The sequence below is a fragment of the Vidua macroura genome, chromosome 6 (genome assembly GCF_024509145.1).
Source record: "Vidua macroura isolate BioBank_ID:100142 chromosome 6, ASM2450914v1, whole genome shotgun sequence".
Taxonomy (NCBI): domain Eukaryota; kingdom Metazoa; phylum Chordata; class Aves; order Passeriformes; family Viduidae; genus Vidua; species Vidua macroura.
The window spans coordinates 52,277,936-52,298,887 of record NC_071576.1 but is presented as its reverse complement, the minus strand read 5'-3'; the positions used below and the strand labels follow the sequence as shown (position 1 = coordinate 52,298,887).

General features: G+C 42.1%; 1 protein-coding gene across 6 annotated transcripts in view; it reads left to right on the top strand.

Annotated features, from left to right (window-relative positions):
• Window positions 1-20,952, top strand: part of DENND2B (DENN domain containing 2B) — a 151,886-nt gene that overhangs the window by 90,957 nt on the left and 39,977 nt on the right. For 5 of the 6 annotated variants that reach the window (XR_008437460.1, XM_053979515.1, XM_053979512.1 and 2 more), the window contains 4 exons: window positions 848-2,062; window positions 5,794-5,930; window positions 16,199-16,347; window positions 19,001-19,216. Coding sequence is in view for 5 of the 6 variants with exons in the window: in XM_053979515.1 (XP_053835490.1) it covers window positions 848-2,062; window positions 5,794-5,930; window positions 16,199-16,347; window positions 19,001-19,216 (1,717 nt within the window). In the remaining variant the exon portion in view is untranslated. The remainder of the gene's footprint in view (window positions 1-847; window positions 2,063-5,793; window positions 5,931-16,198; window positions 16,348-19,000; window positions 19,217-20,952) is intronic. The other variant, XM_053979517.1, reaches the window with a different exon arrangement.

The following is a 20,952-nucleotide window of genomic DNA, read 5'->3' as shown; positions in this document are numbered from 1 at the left end:
TCTTCACACAGCATAAGCTTAATAGCTTATGCAAGGCATTACTTATGGGTCTTTCCTCTTTCTCCTGTACTGTCTGAAACAGAAAGGAGTTAATGTTCAAAGAGTTGTGATTATTTCTGCTATGATTTGTATGTATGGATTTTGGCAGGGCAGCAAACCCCCTTTTTTGACACAATTTTGGCTTAATTTCCTTACTGCTGGCTCATCACTGATGAGCCAAATGATTAACGTGTTATTTAATTTCCTTGTGTCTTTTTGTTCTTAAAAGTCCTTGCAACAATGTACAAAACCCCAGTAACAATAGCTGATTTTGCAGACCGTGGCTAGAATTTGTTCCAAAGGTTTTTTCCAGGGTAACACTGAGATCTTTCTATGTAGTTTATATTCTTCAACACATAGTGTGAGCAGATCAACGTGTCTTCTCAGTGTGTAATATTCTTTTGAAAAGAAATTACTTCTGTTTGTAAGGGGAATTTAATCTGTTGGCCACAGCACCAGATCAAAGACACACCAGGTCTACTCATTTGCAGGTGGTAGATACTTTCAAGGCAGAGGTTTGCTATGAGAATCTCAGAATATGAGAATCATTTAGTTAAGAAACTTGGAAAAGCTGGGGGTTAAACAGAGGTGAGAAAACTTGTTTTGGATGTGCCAAGTGTCCTGCTCGTGGCCATCACCAGTTAAAGGCTGCCGTCTCCCATCCCAACTCTGTGGCTGAATGGTCACTGGTGTCTCAGTGATGCTTTGGGGTGGCCTTGCAGTGTGGAGACCTGCAGCCAGAAGAAAGTTGGAAAATAACTCCAGTTTCCCTAGGGCCTTGATTTTTTTCCTTTCTTTCTGTTTCCAGGTGCCAGTCAGCCACTCCGCCGCCCCTGCTGTCCCCCCAAAGAAGCCCCGCCTACCCCCTCAGTGACAGCGAGGACTCTTCCCGCTCTACTGGGCTCTCCAAAGTTCCTAGTTCCAGGCTGTGCCTCAAGGACTGGAACAGCCGCACGTCTACGCTGCGCAGCATCTCCACGAGCCTGTCAGACAGCGACTCCCCGAGCCGCCCCCTCAAAGCCATCAGTGTGGGTGCTCTGGATAAAAGGCTGTCCGTGTTCAAGGCTAACCAAAAGGAGAGTCCAAATGAGGGTCGAGATGGGGAAGCAGTAGGGAGCCATCCACTCACCTGCAGCACTCTGTCCTTGGGCACTGCCACCAAATTGAGGACCCTCTCCAGCAGCAGGGTGAGCGTCCGTTCACAGGCGCTGGACATCAGGCAGAAGATCACAGAATGGGAATGCCGCCGGGAGCTGTCTCCCAGGACCAGCGTGTGTGTGGACAAGAGGGATGCTGGGGAGAGGTCAGGCAGTGAGAGCTGCCCCAGTGTGCTGACCTCTCCCTGCAGCGACAAGACGTTTGATTTTAAAGGGCTAAGAAGAATGAGCCGAACATTTTCCGAGTGCTCTTACCCGGAAACAGAGGAGGAGGAACTTCTGGACAGGGATTCCTGCCGTCGGTTTGAAAAGAGACCAGGCAGGAGTGAACCTCCTTCTGCCACTTTCCTTAAGGGCCATGTGAGGAAAGAGTCCTCTGCTGTGCTCAACAGAATCCAGAAGATCGAGCAGGCACTGAAGGAGCAGTCGGGCAGAGGCCTCCCCCAGTTACCAAGTAGCTGCTACAGTGTTGAGAAAGGGAGGAAAAAGTCTGGGACTCTGACTGTTGTGGAGGGACTGAGTGAAACCCTGAGCGATAGCAAAGGCAGGGGTGTTATTTTGGGGAGTGAACCAGAAACATCTCCTGAGGCTGAGAAATGCAGTAAAACAAAACAGGGCGTTACTGCGAACTCAGCTGGCCCCAAAGTGCTCCTGGAAAGCATGCCTAACAGCGCCGTGAATCCCGTCCCCAAGCCCAAGCGCACCTTTGAGTATGAGGCAGACAAATCCCACAAAAGCAAACCCAGCAATGGCCTACCTCCATCTCCCACGCCCACTGCTCCTCCTCCCCTCCCATCCACTCCTGCGCCCCCCGTGACCAGAAGGCAGAAGAAAGAGTCGCGCTTTCACAGAAAATCCCAGAATAGGTAAACATCAAGGAAGTGCGCTCGGTTCTCCAAATGAATAAATAAGTGAGCTATATTTTTGCAGTAGCAATATTTTAAATTCTCCCTCTAATGCAGTGCTTTTGATGTACGAAAATCTAGGAATTGCATGCAAGAGAAGTGTTTTTTTTTCTGTTGGTCTGCACTCATGGAATGCACTGGTACAATACCTTTGAATGCCATCAGGTTTTTTTAGGAGTTCTAAAATCTGCATCCCTTGATCCCCAAAAAAAGGTCTAGGTTAGGTGTGCTAAAAATTATGTAATTAATTCTGACATAAATGCCCTTGTTTGTGATTTTTAATGGACCATAATTTCATTTTTGTCCAGTAGTGGGACCATAGCTGGTCCCTCCCAGTCTTTTCTTCCTGTAAAATGTACCTGCAGAGGTTTTCTATTTCCAAAGATCATTACTATAGCAGTTATGTCAGTTTTATGCAATGTAGATGATTTTATTTAATTCAGTCCTTAGGAATATTGTCCTAAATTATTATCAACAGCTGTAGAGGATTAATGCTGAGAAAACTGTTTTATCACAGAAAGTCCTCTGTGTCTTCCTAAGTTAATGATGGGGAGAGTGCACAACTACATTTCCCCAGCAATTTGTGGAGCTTGGCTTGTTTTAATCACGTGACTTGTCTTGAGTTTTAGACATGGTAAAACTCATTCTTCTCATTGCTTGGAAAATTGTAGGCACAGTGGTTGCTAAGCATTCAAATTGCAGCATTTTTAATGAGGTCACCTGTCTGTGCATGAGTATGATACACACCCTCCCTTGATATTTAGTGATGAGATTTGCAAGGAACTGCTAAACAGCATCTCAGATGCACACTATCCCTTCAGATTCTGCTGCTTGATGTTGGCTCAATTATTAACAGTTTTTTAGCACAACCTCACCTGAATTATACTGGGACAGGAAGAGAAGAGGAGCCTTCAGGTTCTGTCCTGTTCTCTCAAGAGACACCTGCTTCTGAAAGATCAAACAGCTCTGTTGAGGCAGGTTGTTTCTTCCAGAAAGGCATGGGGGGATGTGGAAAATCAAGCTCTGATCAGCAGTGCTTATCTTTTAGTCCTGGCAATAATCTCAGAGGAAGTAAATCTAGTTTTTAAGGAAAATTTGTGAAGTAAAGCTGCTCTCAGTTTGTTCAGCACAGCATTTGCAATCTACAGAAGACAAACAATGATTTTTAAATGTTCTGGTGTAAATGATAGCCTTTATTGGAAAATGGGCAAGTAAGCTAAAGAACCACAATATTTTATCACAGTGAGTTTTTGAGATGAAGTTTTGAAGCTCCTTTCCAGAAGAGGTATAATCCTGCTTGCACCTCCTTTTCTGCAGATTCAGTCTCCTGTCGGAGCAGAGTTAGACAACAGCACAGTTCAGCAAAGGAGCTTCAGGCCTGGGTTAGGGCTAGGGGAAACAAGCCTTCTAAAAAGCATTATTTATTAATTTAAGATGTAGAATATAAATTGTAGGATTAACAGGGTTGTCATGTGTATCTAATAATTCTTGCAAATCAGTTTGACATTTTACTGGCTAGGTATTCATTCATTTGTAACATCTTTACCCACTGTACTTTAGTGATTTCTCTGGACACATCTCTTGTTAATCATGATATAAGTAAGTTCAAATCAGCCTCCCAAAAATCTCAGGTTTGCTGGCTGACTTCAATGCTGAGTGGAAATCCTTTCTAAAAATCTTAATTTTATTGTCTTTGCTACTGTTCTTCCTTCATTTACAGAAAGGATTTACATGATTTACAAAGCACTAAAGACTATACAATCATTTAAGAATGACAGTATTTGGTTGAGAGTAATTACTGAAATCTCAGTACCCAAACTGTTCTTTTTTTGAGAACAGACATAACTCATTGCGCCTGCAGCTTGTAGCTGTGTATTTCAGACTGAACATACATGTGGTGTGCACTCCCTGCAATGTCATGAGACAAGACTGAGGGCATTTATTTTCCCAATACTTCGGTTGAAAGCACTGATTTTATTTTTGATGGCTAATTCAACACTCTAGTAATAGGGAGGAAGTCTCTCATGTTTGTCTGCTAGCAGAAAGCCAGGCTGGATCTGGAGAACCTGATGCCAAGAGTAGCTTTAACATTTCAGAGGGGTGTGAGCTGGGTGTTCCCCTGCAGCTGGAAATCCTCTGGCACACACACAGTGCAGCAGAGGAGTGTCACCAGATAGACTTGGGACACATGGACCACAGCTGAGCCTTGGTCCACAAAGCCATTCCTGTCATCCTACACAGTGTCACCACATCATAGTGGTGCCTTGAAATCTATAGGAGCTGGGTATTTAACTACTTTAGAAAGTCTCATTTCATACACAGCTGTGCCTTCAGTGTGTCAGCATCCTTTGTGCTGAGTAGCTGTGGAGGAGCAGGTGTCTGGATCTGACATGCAGATTGTTTCTGCTATGATCCTGATGTGAGTAACTTGGATCTGGATATTCTGAAGATTAGGGAAAGGAGAGAGAGGAGGCTCTGAAGCCTGATGTCAGCCCTAAGCCTTCTCCAGCAGACAAACAGAAATGCTCTTCTCAAATGCAGTGTTCTGTGTCATAGTCACTGTGTTACCTGTAGGGATGCTTCAGCCAATTCAAAGGCCAAAGTGTCTCTGTCACTGCCACATGGACATGCTGTAACATATGCTGCACTCCAGCTGGGAAGAAGAAAGACAAGGGGGGGGTTGATGGCAGGATGATTTATTGTTAATCTAGGCTGGGGCTCAGTGAGTGGAGTATGGGCACCAGCACAGTCCACACAAGCCTTGCAGCACCATGGGATTATTTATGCTCTGACCTGAGCCTATTTTTCTCACTGCTTCATCCTCAGCAGTAAATCAATCCAATGAATGCCAGCCCCTGTACTGCTGCCACTGCAAATCATGGGCCTCCCACCTTCAGTGTAGTTACTGCCCCAGAGAACAAGGCCTGGGTGAGCTGGAGAGTGGGAAAAACTTAGGAGGAAAGCCAAAGAACTCTCTAGAACTGCTCAGCAGCACTGGGGCAGGTGCGGGTGGGAGGTGGTGAATCACCCTGGATGGGAGACAAATTGTGTGGGTTCATCTGACCCAGCTGGTCCTCGCTGTCCTGCCAGAAAGGCCAAACCATCAGCCCAAGCTACTCATGCACCAATTTCCTCAATGCTCTCTCCTTTGCTGCCAGTGCTTGGCATGGGATATGGGTGACTGGCACATGGGTCTCCCTTTGGCATTTAGGCACTGAGCTCTGCACAGGAACATATCCAAAGGTTCAAGACATGTGAGTGCTGTCAAACTAAGTGCTACATCTCCCAGAGCAACCAGCGCAGGAATGCTTCTCAGAGACTGTGCCTTTCTTTAGGACAGAGTGCCACGTGTTTCTGGGGCCTCTGGAAAGAGCAAAGTAATTTCTAATCTGAGGACTGTGCTGCTAACTTATTCTGTAAACTTGGAAAAATAGAATGTACTTTCTTCCTGTCTGCATAATGGGGATAACAATACTTCCAACTCCATAAAATTGTCATAGATGGCTCTACTAGAGACTGCTGTGAGCACAGGACTTAGTGTCTGCTAAAAGCTAGTCCTTAAAGCATGAGGTGAGATTTTTTTTTTAAATAATGGTTCATTTAATACATACTTCTTAACATGCAAACACTCATCTAAAATGTTTGAATAAATTTGCATTCTTGTTACTAATTATTGTTGTTTTAAACTTTAGAAAATCCTTTGAGTTTGAGGATGCCTCAAGCCTGCAATCCCTGTACCCTCCCTCCCCGACTGAAAATGGAACTGAGAGCCAGCATAAATTTGGATCAAAGAGCACTTTAGAAGAAAATGCCTATGAAGACATTGTAGGTAAGAAGCTGCTGCAGAACATGGGCTCACAGCAGGATGTTGAGTGGCTGTGGGCAGGCCACAGTATTGCTGAACACATGTCCTGTGCAGGAACGTTCAGTGCTGTCAGTAGAGAGAGATTAAATGGAGGCTAAATGGGCTTGATCCTTCAGTGCAAATGTACATCTCAGGCTGCAAGCAGGAAGTCTTGATTCTTTCAGACTTCACTGGGTAGTATTGGAAACAGACTGTTTGGTCAACTTTTTGCCAATGCTTTTCACGGACCAAAGAGTTCTTTTTATCGAGGCCTTGGCTTGAAGCCTTGAGTGGTGTAAAAATGTAAAGAACAGGACTCAAGACAGTGTTTACAGAACTATCCAACAGCAAGATTAACCTCAGAGGCCTTGTGTGGTCACCTGAGCTTTTCAGGACTCCAGTGTGGACTGCCCCAAAGCAGTTGTTTGTAGCACTGTTCCTGGTCTCCTCCAAGTCCCAGTTCCTGGTTAAAGAGGAATTAATTTCCTTTAGCTATACACCATCGGGAATGAACAACAAAAAACACTGTTTTCATTAAGCTTCATAAGAAAAACATGTTTCTTTTGGTCTTAGAAGGAAATGTATGGCCTATGCATACATTCTTTTAACATCTAAAAAAAGTTGTTATAATTACTGAAAATTGGGCAGCCCTTCAGAGCACAGATTTTCCACACAAGTGATGAATATCTGCATTGTTGTTAACTCTTTCAGTGTTATATTATTACAACAGATACAAAGGGGACTTCATTTTACTTTGGACAATGAATCTTTACATAATGAAAGCTGGAGGGCTACCAAGACAGTCTGGGACCCCAGAGCACACATCCTCTGAAGAGACATCGACAAGCTGGCCCTGTTTAGTTTGATAAAAAGGCACTCTAATAGTGCTTACAAATGTTTGAGAGGCAAACAAAGACAATAGAACAAAACTATTCTTGGTCCTGTCAGTTGATATAGCAAAGAACAGTGGCCACAAATTGGAGCCTGGAACTCTTTGTCAGACCCAAATTCTGTCTCTGGCTTGTCAGCCTCAGTGAAAACAGGACTTCACTCTTTCAATTTACTTCCTCTATGCCATTAAAGAAATGCTTTCAGAACAGAAGCTTTCAACTCCTGCTCAGTGTCTGTTAGTTAAAATGAAAACTTTGTAGATATTGAAAATGCTGTGTAGAGCATCCTTACAGGATCACCATCCCTTTCTATGACAAACCACCATGCTATTCACACTTGAAAATGTATTGTGTGTTAGTTACAGTGCTCATCTTTGCTCAGGACTTGTTAATGTGGCACTAGATTTTAGGTGGTAATGATTCTTTTCCTTGTCTGGTTTGTTAAATATCAAAATAAAATGTGCAGAACTGGTAAGAAGCTTTCTTCAAACGAGAAGAAATCTTGGGTTCAGTAAAACAAAATCATAATGGGCTTTTCCAACCCATGGGTACTATAAACCAGCTCCTGCAAGTCTATAATTTGGGCATTTTGGAAGGGCAGTGGGAAGAGAATGCAAAATTTCAGATCTGGGGACAAATACAGGACTTCATTGTTTTGTACTGCTTTTTAACAACCTCTTTCCAAGCACTTCATTCAATACAGCAGTGTGGGGGGAATACCAAATCAGTATAATTCTTATAAACTGTCAGGCATGATTAAAGACAAGCTAAAGTGGTTTGATCTCCAGCTTTAAAGAAACTATTGTAGCTTTGTGTATCACATCTGCATAATTTATACCAGTGGTGCTAGACCCCAGTCTCCAAGTAGCACTTTTGCGCTCATGCAAACCAGGTGTCTGCAAGAGTGAGTTTATTTTATAGATCTACATCTGCTTCAAAGCTATAAAGGGCTCTGTCACTGTGCTTTGACTTTTCTTTGCAAACAGTTCCCCTAGAGGTGCTGGTGGGTCTTTTTTTCCTGTACCTTATTGAATCTCCTTGTCTCCCTAAAACTTGTAGGCAGTTAAACGTTATTGCTGTAGTAATAAACTTGATTACGTGTGTCATGTCCCCCCATCCCTTAGAATTAATGTTTGTAATGTAAGGAAGTGTTAAAATACAAGAAAAGAAAGCTGTGAATCTTGAGCAATGCGCTAAGCAGTCTAGTGTGAGACAGAAACATAAAAAATTTGGGTTGGAAGGGACTGTGGAATCAGCTGGTTCAGCCTCTGCTCACAGCAGGGTTAATTTCAACTTGAGATGAGGTTGCTTAGGGCTTCATCTGGTTGAGTTTTCAAAACACCATGGGAGGATGGCTTCCCTGCTTCCCTGTGTAGCCTTCTCCATTGCTTAGCCTCCATTGTGAAGAATGTTTTCTTGATGGCACAGTGAATGAATTTTTCTTGCCATCCAGTCTGAATTCTCCTTTTTGCTATTTGTGACTGTTGTCCTTCATCCTTTTACCTCCAGGAAGTGCTTGGTGCTGCCTTTTCCATTTGCCTTTCTGGGCAGTGGCAGACAGCAGCTGGGTTATCCCCCAGCCTTTCCCAGGCTAAACAGATTCTAAGCATGCAAGTGCTAGGTCTGGAGTCATTGGTTTTTTGTTTTTTTTTCTTGAGTCATGCCCCACATGGCCTCTTCTTGTGGGGCATATGCACACTAAAGCTTTGTCTTCCTCCTGGTGCCTTTGCACTGCTTCTTCTTTAATGAGCAGGGCAGCAATGAACTGCTGTGTGTAGTTTATCTTATTTTTGAGAGCTGGCTTTCTAAAAAAAATAGTAAGTTTCAAGGTGCATTGAAATTGAAAAGGATTGTGCTTTGAAATCCAGTGGCATAATGAACCTGATACTTTGCTCAATTTTGTAATATTTCTGTAGACTTTAATAGATTAAATACCTGCATGGTTAGCTTAGGACGGGTATTGGATTGGAACATAATGATCCATTCTGCATCAATCAAGCAGCCATTGTATAAAGGGGTGCACATTCCTAATATAAATCAGAGCTGTATTCCATGTGCAAGGAACCATGTGGACTTCATTCATCTTCTGTACTAGCACTCCCAGAAATGTGGCAGTCATAGTAAACTTAACATTGTTTTGCTTCTTGTGGTTTTGAATGAGCCTTTAATCAGACCAAAATTGATGTGGCTTTCTGAATCCGGTTGGGGAAACCACGCTTGGCTTTGTGTGAATTCAAGAAACTATCATAGTATTAAGAGATGGCTGAGATTGTTGCTTCTGCTGTGTTTGTGCACAACAGTATTTCCTGTCATATGGACCATACGGTTACAGTTTTCCAGTCTGCTCCCCTAAGTGCAGCTGAGATGTTGGAATACTGTTATTTAAGGTCTTGTGTCTCTGAAGCATTGTTGACCTGACATCTAGGACAAAGCACTTGTTATCATCATCAAAAAAAGTTGAATAAATAAAGTGAAGGTCAAGGGCATAGTATTAAGTTTGAATTGAGAAAATCTAGTAAAACTAGGTGAAAGAAATAGCACTGTATTTAGAAATTAAATGTAGCAGAAGAAAATTCTGACAAGACAAGGCTTCTTAACCTGTAACTCCCCAGAGTGCTGCACACAGCAGAACAGGTGGAGATTTCCTCTGAGAGGACATTGCAGATGTGCAGGAAACCCATTGCTCAACTGGGCTCTGTGTGTTGCCTCCTAGACTGAGAATGTTTAACTGAACATTGCATGACTCCATGTCTGCTTTGGCAGCTGGAGCTGAAGCAGTCTAGACAGTAAGGCAATGCCTCAAAGACATTGCAATGGAATCTCTAAACCAGGATGAATTTCTAAATGGGATCTTGCTGGTGGGCTCCCATTGGGAGTGTCCTGCAATTCACTGTCCCAGGGGCAGCTGGCCCTCTTGGGGAGGGTTTCTTATGCACCCTTCTGCTCTCTGGGCCTGTTCAGTGTCATGTTTAGAAGATTTGGAGCCCCTTCAGTAGCTGGACACTTCTATTGACAGATATTTTTTGCACCTTAAGAGGACAACTTAATCACTGCTTCCTGTAGGGGCATATAATATAATTTAATCTTGTTACAGCTGACACCAAAGGTAACTGATAAATGAAACAGTGGAGTCATACACAATAGCTTGGCTCTTTTTCTCTGTCAGTTTGAGATAATACTGCTTCAGTTGGGATAATCAGCTTCTTGTTTACCTCTGCATTAAAACAGGACAAGTCACTCCCTTTATCCCTGCTGGTAAGGCAACTGATCTCTCCTAAACCAATCAGTTGGTTTGATTTCTTGTGTAAATTTGACACAGGGCATGTCATGTAACAAAATGGGATGATTTAGCTGTTCTACTGAACCGTTCGCTGCGTGTGATCAGAGCTGCAGCAACTATGACTGAGGTCAAGCTGGAAAATGTTCCAGTTTGACATGGCTTTCAAATTAGAACATTTGGAAAGTTCTTCCAGTAAATGTGGGAAAAGGTTAGAAAGAGAGCAAGCTGATCTTTCGAGTAAAATCCCATTCTCACATGCCACATTATTGCCTGACATGCTTTTGTAGCACATTTTAGTCTGTCATAATATCATCCCATGACAAATCAGGGAGAATCTGGAATTGCTAGGCTGCTGTGAAGCTTAAGCAAACTTGGAGAGATTCCAACTCTGCCAGCAGTGCTGTGCTAGCTGCTTCTCTGAAGACATTTTGGGTTTTCAATCAGACACCAGAAGGTCTCTGGAGCTAGAATTGATGCATAATGATGGTACAGGCAGTGATCACAGAATAACATATTCCTGTCTTATTCTGCACCCACAGTCTGCCTGTGACAGCCTAAAGAGAAGGTGAGATTTTGGAAAGTGTAATAGTGTCAAGTTTAATAATATACACTGTAGGGTAATGGCAGCCAGAGCACATTAAATCAAACAGTGTTCATATGGGCCTGTCAAAAAAAGGCCAAATACTTCAGCTGATCCTGTTGACAATGAGTGTGCTGCATTGTTGTTACATTTGGACACATGGATTTCAGTTATTTCTAATAATCATCTCATGCCCTATTTAGATCTCAGTTTTTCTATGTGGAGTCTGTCTCATCACTGTACCATCCACTGCAGCTTCTTGTGACAGTCTCTGTCAGCTTTACTGCCTGGCTTCCTAGTCAATGCTGCAGGTTAGTAAAACAGAAAAAAAAGACCATGAGACTGCTCTCCTAGATCCTCTCTTAAATTCAGAGACTGTGTTGAAGGCAGCAGGATGACACCCCTGAAGTACAGGCAGTTCAGGCAAGCTGCTGCTGTACTGTGCTAACAGCTGCTTATCAGACATTTTCAGGCACTTGATTTTGGATTGAGCAGTAAACAGGTGATTTCTGGGGGTGAAATTTCTTGCTCATTTATCAGCCATGTTAATTCTTTTCCCTTATGCTTCATTATGATTGCATATCAGCAGTCCTCGCAGAGATAGCAGGGAGCTGGAAGCATCTGCAGTGTTTCCTCTGCTTATTGCAAGGGCTGGAGTAGTTCAGAAAGCACAGGTTGCTGCCTACAAACTCCATGGAGCAGGGCTCAAAAGGCTGATTGCATTTTGGACTTGCCACTCTGCTTGTTGTAGATGCTCTACTGCTTTTCTGAGATCGTGGTACTGAGTGACACACTGGGTGACAGGACTATAAGCAAGTAATGGTTTGTAACTTTGTGCTGCTCAGCAATAGCTTTTCAAAGCAGCTGTAAATGTGTGCTAGCTGTAACTTGAGATTGAAATAGTTCCTCTTTCTGCAGATTTCTGGGGTAAATTCCCCAGCTGAGATGTACAGTTGCAGCATCTCTGACATTTAAAAAGCTCATGTATGTACCAAAGAGCTAAGTTTGGATACATTATGGGAGTGTGGAGATTTACTGGTTTTCATCCATTTGATCTGAACGTGCTCATAGCCATCCCAATGGCCCAGTTTTTCTCCAGCATTGGTGGCATGGATTTGTGCTGGTGTAATTTTATGACTGAAATGAGTGAGCAGTGCACGTGCACCTCATTTGTGAGATGATAATTGTGCTGGCCATACAACTCAGGCCCCTGGGCTTTCAAAGCAGCCAGCAGGAAAGGCAGCAGGTTCTTAGCTTGGGCATCACCCTGTGGATTCAGCATCTCCTCTGTGAATGTTAGTTGCCAATTTAGGCACTCAGATTCACACAAATTTAGGAGTCCTTTCCTTTACTCTATACCTGCTGTTCCATTCTTCTCTCTTCCTGGCAGTGCAAAAGGTGGGAGTTATAACCAGCACTCTGTGAATCACTTAATTCCTCTGATAATTGCTTCTCCCATCTAGAAAGAAATTATGCATTTCCCTGCTTTCTGCCATTTATAGAGAAGCATCTGCCTGCTTCATTTTTTTTCCCCTCAGCCTTACTTTTCACTCCTTTCTCAGCATGAGACAGGCTTGCTGAGTCTGCCTCTGCTTCCCATTTGCCACGTGTGAGAGGCTGAGCAAAGGAACACTGTGTGCTGCCTCAGGACTCAGTGGGGCTGACTCACATCGCATCACAGAGTGAGGAACTGCAGCCCCTGGAGGAAACTCATCCATGCTTAAGCTCAAGGCACTGCATTCCTCAGGACTTTTCTAAATATCCGTGGTTATTTCATCTTTTTTGTTGTTGTTGTTTCTCTTTTCTTTCCCTGATGGACCATTCATTATGTTGTCTGTGAGATCTTCTGAAGATAAATGTCATGTAGATAAATGCCCTGTGTTAACTCAGCACTTTGGTACGTAGAATTTGAGAAAATGGGAAACTTGGAAAAAATGCTAATAGAGGGAACTGATCTGGGAGTAGGGATGGTGATTAGAGACAGTATTTGCAAAGACTTAATGTTTGTGATAATTTGCATTCTGGGGTATGATTCAGCTTCCTTTGAAGTCAGTGATAATCTGCTGTTGTCTTGTGTGGCTGTTGGATCAGCCTCATTAAGACAAGCCTGGCCTCTATACTGCATAATGTTTCTCCTTTTGGCTTCCAGTAAAGACATCCATATGGAAGGAACAAGGATGTTTCCTTGCTCTTTCATTGTAAATATGTTTTCCTTTTGCAGCAAATCCAAGCACTGCAGCTTGCAAACATTCCTTGCATGAGACTGGAGAAGTGGTGCTGCTGAGGAGAAAGCTGTAAACCTCTGAGCCAGCCAGTGACATGGAAACTTTTCTCCTTTTTGTGCTGCAGCACAGCAGCAGCAGCCACCACCACAGGTCTCCCCAAGACCTCACTCCCATGTGGGACATGCACCTGCTGGTGACCACCACTTCCCAGATGTTTCTCCTCTGGAAGGGAGTCACTGTGCAGTCAGATGCTATTAAATGCTGCTTTAAGGCAGTTCAGGGTATTTTCCAGCATTTTTAGTTTACTTGACACCTTTGATTCCTTGTCATTTGTAGAGAAACCAGTCTGGCCTGCCTCTTTTTGCATATCTGGTCTTTTGTGTGTCTCCCAGGGACAGAAGATACTAAGAAACAGTGGTTGAAAATTGCTGAGGAGATAGTTTATTTGTCTGTCTCTTCTAGTTCACAACTTGAACCACATACTTAATTCAAAACTCATGTCAGCAAAACCAGGTGGTTTCTGGTGGATCAGACTATTTCATTATCAGAGATCTGGTGTAGAAGGATGTTCTTAAAAAAAAGTGGTGAGGTATATTTGATCTCAAGGCATTAGTTCAAAGTGAAAAAAAAAAACAAAACAAAACAAAACAAACCCAAACTCCAAAATAATTTGGTTTTTAAGCAAACGAAAGAAAGATTAGACACAAGTGTTCTTGAACAGCAAACCAGTCAGCTGGAGAAGCTCTCACAGCTCTAGGGGAAAGGGTTAAAATCCCTGTGGTGTCTCCTCTAACCTTCACATTACACTGAAGAGGAATTTGGCCCAAGCTCTCTTTAGGTAGAGACTCTGACTCGGAAAAAAAAGCCTCTGCTCATGGTTCCTTGCTTCTCCTTCTTCTCTCATCCAAGATTCTCTGGGCCCATTTCTATACTTAATATGTCAGGTCAGCATTATTTATGTTGAGTTTGACTGGTTCAAGCAATTGTTTTACATTCTATTTTGGAAAGAGAATCCCCCTAACATTTATAAATGCTTTACATTGTAAAAAGGTTTTTTTCACTGATGGGCTTGTTTCTTCCTGGGAGTTTGGATACTCTGTAGACCAATACAGTAACATTTGTTTCCACGAGGAAGCGAGTGTTTGAGCCGTGTCTCATGTAGCTGGGTATTTTGAAATCTATTAATCCATTCCAAAATACTTGCTTGACCTATACTTGACTTGGATTTACAAGAAATTTTATGATGCTACTAAAGCCCAATCAGATGTAAGTAACAGCATTTTGCAAATTTTTCATTCCTATGATTATAATTTCTAGAGCTGTAGAGTCTACAAGTAACAAAATCAGGGTGTGATATCTATTTTTTCTTCCCACAAGAAAAATCAACCACTTCTATAATCCTCCATAGCATTACTTTTTTTTTAGAAATCTTTGCTTAAGATTTATCCTGTTCATTGCATTAATCAGAAGGGTTTTTTTTTTTTTTTTCATGTACTTCACACACCTGAGGGTGTTCTTTCCATGTGGCATGAGCAATGGCCAAAATGATAGTGCAGCCTCTGGAATCAGATTCCCTCTGGATGAAATAATAAGCTATGATTGCCAAGTCAAACATTCTTCAAGAGCAGCAGTGATTCAGGCTTCTAATTAGAACAAAGCTAAAGCATTCACTCTTGTGCTTATGTTTGACTAGAAATCTTACTATGATGCACTACCAAAGCAAAACTGTATTTTTATTTGTATTGTGAATATCTGAACTTGCTCAGCAAAAGTTCTTGTGGCTGTAAGTGATGAACCAAGCAGTCTCACACTTCCAGGCTCAACAATCAAGTAGAAAGCACAAACTGCTTTTGTTTTCTTTTGTACAATAAGGAAATTTAGTCTGCCTAGAACAACATAGCTGGTGGTCAGACTGTGTTAACCCAGGCCTTGCTCTCACTGAAAACACCTATGCCCCAGCTGTCATCTCCTTCAACATTGTGAATATTTTCTGCAACAGTGGGAATAATGAACCATGCTGCAGCTTTCTGTCCTCAGTTCTGAATTGAATTTCTTATACTAAATAGCTTGTATTGCAATACATATATTGTACCAAACCCACGGGTTTTAAAGTCATCTTTAGGTATAAAGCCAAAAGCAAGTTGGTTTGAAAGCTTTTAACTTCCTGCTGTTTATGTAAATTCAAGTCTTGAATTTGAGTAGATCAATATTTTTTTGGAGACGATTTTTCTGTTCAAGACAGTTGGAAAACTAGAATGACTGTGTCTGAAAAACCTGACGTTCTAAATCAGTTACTGATTATCAACTGTCTGAAAAAATGCATACAAAATGTCAATTTTATTGATAACATTCATCTTCATGTTACTTTGTTTAGTCAGAGGGCTGCTAAGTTCAGGAGTTTTGAGAAGATGGTGGGTATTGGATCTCAGTTAAATATGGACTATAAGTTTTGGTTCTGGTTTTCAAATGCTAAAAATTCAAAAGGATGGAGTCTGCTTTTAAATTTATTTTATCTGTATTTTTCATTTAAGTAATATTTAGTGTTTAATTGGTTAAGCCTCTATATATTACTAGCAGGATAAGTTTCCTTCTGGGAGACAGGAATGTCACATAACTTGAAATGAATAGCTGCCTAATTTGAAGACAGGATATATTTTAAAGAACACTTTGAGGATGCAGGATGGCTGGGACAGAAATTCTTCTCCTTTTGCCTTTTCAATCTTGTCTCTTGGCCCTGCTAAGATGGAGTGTTTATTCTTTCTTTGTTGTCTCTCAGGAGAAGAGAAAAACGAAGATTGCATTAAATAAGAATTGTCTTATTGTGTGTAAGGAGGGTGTGTTGAGCACAGTGATTTATTGGTCTTCATTTCACCCCGTGAGTGGCTGTTAGAGATTTACAAAATCTACTGATACACTTTCAAGAACTGAAGTGCCTTAGCTTTTATATATCAATAAATTTTCCACAGCTGTGGATGCTCAGAAGCACGTCTTGTGAAATCTTCACATTTTAGTTAAAAAAAAAAAAAAAAAAAAAAAAAAAAAAAAAGGGAACAGTAAAAAAATCCAAAGAAACTTGTCGACCTCATAGTCAAGTTCTTCTCCAAATACTTCCAGCTGCAGCTAGAGGGATGAGTCATGCTGAAAGCTGAGGAGCTTTTCTAAACGCCTTTCACTTGGTTCACATAATTTTTAATTTTTTTTTTTTTCTAATTTTACATTCTTGTCTGTTTTTCTTTCCTTAAAAAAACACCAAAAAAACCCCAATCCCAAACGTGCAGGCGAGTCACCCAAGGAAAACCCGTACGAGGATGTGGAGCTGAAAGGCCGTCACGGGGGGCGAAAATCCCATCAGCTGTCCGAGAACTCCCTAGATTCCCTGCACAGGATGTGGACGCCGCAGAACAGGAAATACACAGCACCTCCGCAGGTAAAGGCAGCGGGCTGCCCGAGCTGCAAGCGGGCTGGTTCTCCGGCATGGCCCGGCCCGAGGGCAGCAAGAGCGGGGTGCGGGCGGCTCCGCGGGCTCAGCCCTCGGGCCGCGCTGGGAGCGCTTCGGCAGCTGCGGCTCCGCGCCCCTGAGCGCTTTGTGCTGCCCCTGGCCTCGCAGTCCCCGGAAGAATCCTTCCTCTGCTTGTTTTCGAGTTGATTCTGCACCTAAATTTGCTCCTTGTGTGCCGCACCTCTTAGGGAATTGCCTCTGCTGCCGGGCAGGGACAGGAGGGGGAGAAGTCAGCTGCTGGTTTTGTCCCTGTGTTGTTACACAAGGGCCTCGCGTGTCTCTGCTCATGGGGAGTTTGTACTGTGGCATGTTTATTGTAAGAATGTCAGGTAAAAGCCCTGACTAAATATATGAATAATAAAATAGAAAAACCTGAGTGTCTGCAGTTAACTAGTCTGTGTAAATTGTTTTTATAGCGTAAAAAGAAAGATGAGGAACTTGGCAGACTTTCCCTTTTGTGGTGAATTTAACAAAGTAAGCCTGTTTTTTTGTGAACACCATGAAATACCAGGTTGCTTTGTTGTTTATGGGATCACTATGTTCATAAGGTAAAATCGAAATCTCAACACATACTTAATTTTGAGATTCAAAGCACCCTTTAAAGGAACTTCACTGTGCACTGATTTAACAGAAAATTCACAGTTGAACAAAAAGTTAACAACAATTTGCATTTTTGTCCTGTAAAGAGACCTGGAAAGAAAACAGAACACATTTTCTTTCACTCGCTTCATGTGCGTGCAAACATCACAATCCAAAAGAAGCATCACCAGGATTCTTAGTGTGCTCCTAGCACATCCCCTGTAAGCCAGGGGTGACTTCAGCAAAGCTGCTGGAAAAACAATAAGTGGAAAGTAGTGATCAGGGAGAGAAAGGAGAAACAAGCACTGCAGTCATGAAGATAATAGGGAAATGTCCCTCATAGAGGGATATGGTGCATAGCAACTATTTCTGGCTCTGTGTGTGTTTACAGAAGTTGTGTAGCATCCAGAGGATCCCTGAGGGTGTGTCATTAGGCTGGGAACCATACAGAGCCATAGGAAAGCACTGGCCAGTGTTTTCTTTAACCGAGGGTCACCAAAGAATTTACGGATTTAAGTGCCTTCTGTAAAGTTGTTCAGTAAAGAAGAACTCTCTGGTACCCTTTGCAACAGGTCTGGCTTTGTTCTGGTAGCTTCTTTTTGAAATGCTGCTGGGAGTGCCCTGACAGGAGTCAGTTCTGTCATAACTGCACTGTCATTGTGCTGATATTTTAAAATGAAGAGACGCTAAGAGCGAGTCAGCTTTGGGCCTGGGTAATTCTCCAATGACCAGAAATAGAAAAGTCTGAATTTCCTGAAGAATGGTTACTTTGGCAATAGTTTATCACCCCAGTTTTTCCATCATAGCAACAAAGCTGGGTTAGCAACATGGCTTTTCAGTCATGGATGATGATAAACAAGATGGAAGAGATCAGAAGGTCAGCAAGCTTCCAACAATCATCACCAAAAAGAATTCCTTTCAATAAAATATAGACTGCCACCAGTTTTCCTGGCATGCTAACCTGTGGCATGCAGAGACCTCAGAAACATTGGTGTTGTGGTCATTTTGAATCCCTGTGTCTTTTCTTTTCCCACTGATTATTTTCAGTTTTTGAAGTCATCAGGTATGAAAGGAATGTTTTATGATGACATTGTATTTGTGATGCAACCCCTCTCCACAGAAACACCTGTGCTTAATCCCAGGTAGGCTGTTACTGCAATCAGTCAGCCAATAAGTGGGACATTTATTGCTGCAGATTTATGGCTTGTAACAGAGCTGATAGAATGTTAGTAAATGCCAAATGACAGATGCTTGACACAATAGTACTTTTTCCTGGACATTCTGGGGAAGCTTCTTTACAATGTTTGTGTTTGGGAGGAGAAGGCAGAGACCTGGCGCTGGGCAGAGCTGCTCTTAGGACTGCTCCAAAAGACCCCCAGTTTTTTATAGACAGATGTTACCTGGTGCTTAATCCTTCAGTGAGATTTCCCTTTTGCCCTGTAGTGGTAACAGTTTTGTGTTTTAAAGGGAATTTTTTGGGAACGTAGGGAGAGTTGTAATTGTAACTCTGCTCATTGTAAGGTCTTAAAATTCCTTAACACCATGAAAATAGAACAAGCTTGATTTTTCTACTTTGTTTTTCTTGAATAAAATAGCATGAATTTGCTATTTTAGTTATTACTTTTACACTGAATTAATATTACAATAAATTGTGTAATTACTCATTATTTTCACTCCTGCAAGTCAGATGAATGGACCAGACCTGTTGGGTCAGTGCTCTGCTGTCAGCCAAGCCTTCAAGTTAGATTTTAGGGCTCACAGAACTGACAGGATGTAATGGAAATGTAGCAGGTCAGAAATGGTGTTTGTTTTCTTTGAACTTTACAGTCTTAGAGGTTGACCCCTTTCCCTTCACTGTGACCTTGACACACATCCTGCAGAGTGGTGGTCCCCTGGTGTGGTGTCCCTGTGCAGCCACCACTCTGTCACAGGTGGCAGAGTGTGACACCAGGTGCCTCAGGTGTTGCCAAGAGAAGAGCTCATGCTGTCCTTGTCCCTGCAGCTGCCCTCAAAGGCCAGCAGCCACTCCCTGCGTGTGGGGAACTGGTCAGAGAGGAAGAGCCACCGCCTGCCGCGGCTGCCCAAGCGGCACAGCCACGATGACATGCTGCTGCTGGCCCAGCTGGGCATCCCCTCGTCCCCCTCCAGCCTCAACGAGGACAGCCTGAGCACTGCCAGTGAGCTGCTGTCCACACGTCGCGCCAGGAGGATCCCAAAGGTACCGGGGTGCGGTCAGCCTTGTGCTGAGGAGAGGTCACTTGGCTGTGAATTTCTAGGCACCTGTTGAGTCTTACCTTCTTCGTACCAGGGTGGGGATTAAATGTGTATTTCTTGTTCAGACTCAGATGTTTATTAGTTCTTACCTATATCACACTTTCACAAACTGCGAGTTCTACAGCACTACACTCTAACAAACTAAAAACGGAACTGTATCTTTCTCTCTCTACAAGGCCTTTTAAGGATAAACTATCCAATTAAGAAATGACACCGAAATTATTTTTACTTTTAACCCAATAACCAACCACCTGTGGCCCTGCAATGTGGACTTTTCTATCCAATTACACAAAACCACCCAAACCCATGAAGAAGAAGGTGAAGAAGAAGGTGAAGAAGAAGGTGAAGAAGAAGGACTGGCCTCTGCCCTAAAACCTCCATCTTGCTTTATATATATTACTATATTCTAAAACTCTTAAGTTTTCCACCACATGATATTACACACTTCTATTCAAACTCCACGCCCATAATCCCAGTTCTTTCATTCAGTTTTGGAAGCCTACTCCAAGGCCTCCGGTCAAATGCAGTGTTCTCTTGGGGTCAGTACCTGTCAGCACAGAAAGTCTAAAATTCTCAGTAAGCAGGGTTCCAACAGCTAGCCTTTGGCCATCACTGAAAGCTCTTTTTGTATCCTAAAGGAACATTTAGATCAAAATCCCTTTCCTGGAAGTGATAGCTTCCAAGTTTTTCAAGAGGAGCAAACATCTGATGGCTGTCTTCGCACAGAACTGATTTTAAGGCAGTTCTGTCTTCCACACTCTTCTTTAAACTCTGTGGACCAGAGCATTGCTGTGTATATAACTTTAAGATTTTGAATGGGTGATGGCCAAGCAATTATTATTTATAACATGCAGCAACATCTGAAGTGGTTTATTTCCCCATCATTTGTTTCCAGGAAAATAACTAATTGGTCTAATAGGTTTCTCTTCATTTACTCACAACTGACCCCATCCTGATAACCATACTGTCTTGATGGATTTGAAGTAAAACTTAATTTTTCATTTTTAAGGAGTTTTTCCAATTCAAAATGGAATGTGAAAAAAACCCCAGGCCACAAGACAACAACCAAAAAACCAACAATACAATAGAAGCAGAGAGGGGGAGAACTGCCAATATGTTTCATTTTGGCTTGTGAACAAAGTTGATTTTTACTGTGTATTCAACTCTTTCCTGTTCTTATTAGAGAGCATCTTTTAAAGTACATAGCTATAAATACAGTGAGTAGAGGGAGATTTTTATGTTTCTGTGAATTTGTTGGAAATTCTGTTTAAGGAGGAAATTAATCCTACATCCTTAATATTTACTGTATTTTTACTTTCTTGGAATATATTGTTATACTTCACCAATGGGCACACTTCTCTGGAGGAAATCATAGGGTAATTTACAGAGTAACTTACTACCTGATTGTGAGTAAAACTTGGAAAGTTTGGCTGTTAATTTTGTACCAAATTTTATTTAAATTGAAGAGACAGATATTCTCCTAATGTGAAATTCTGATTTCAGCATATGAACATTCACAATTTTATTGCAAATCTTGTGATAATTTCTATTTTCTTACTACTTTACCTTTGAGGATCACGTATTCCTGGAGAATAGAATTTTCAAAATTGAGATAGTGTTAATTATTAGAGGGAAAACCTAAAAAGGTTTTGTTTCAGTCTGTGCTCTGTTACTGCCCTT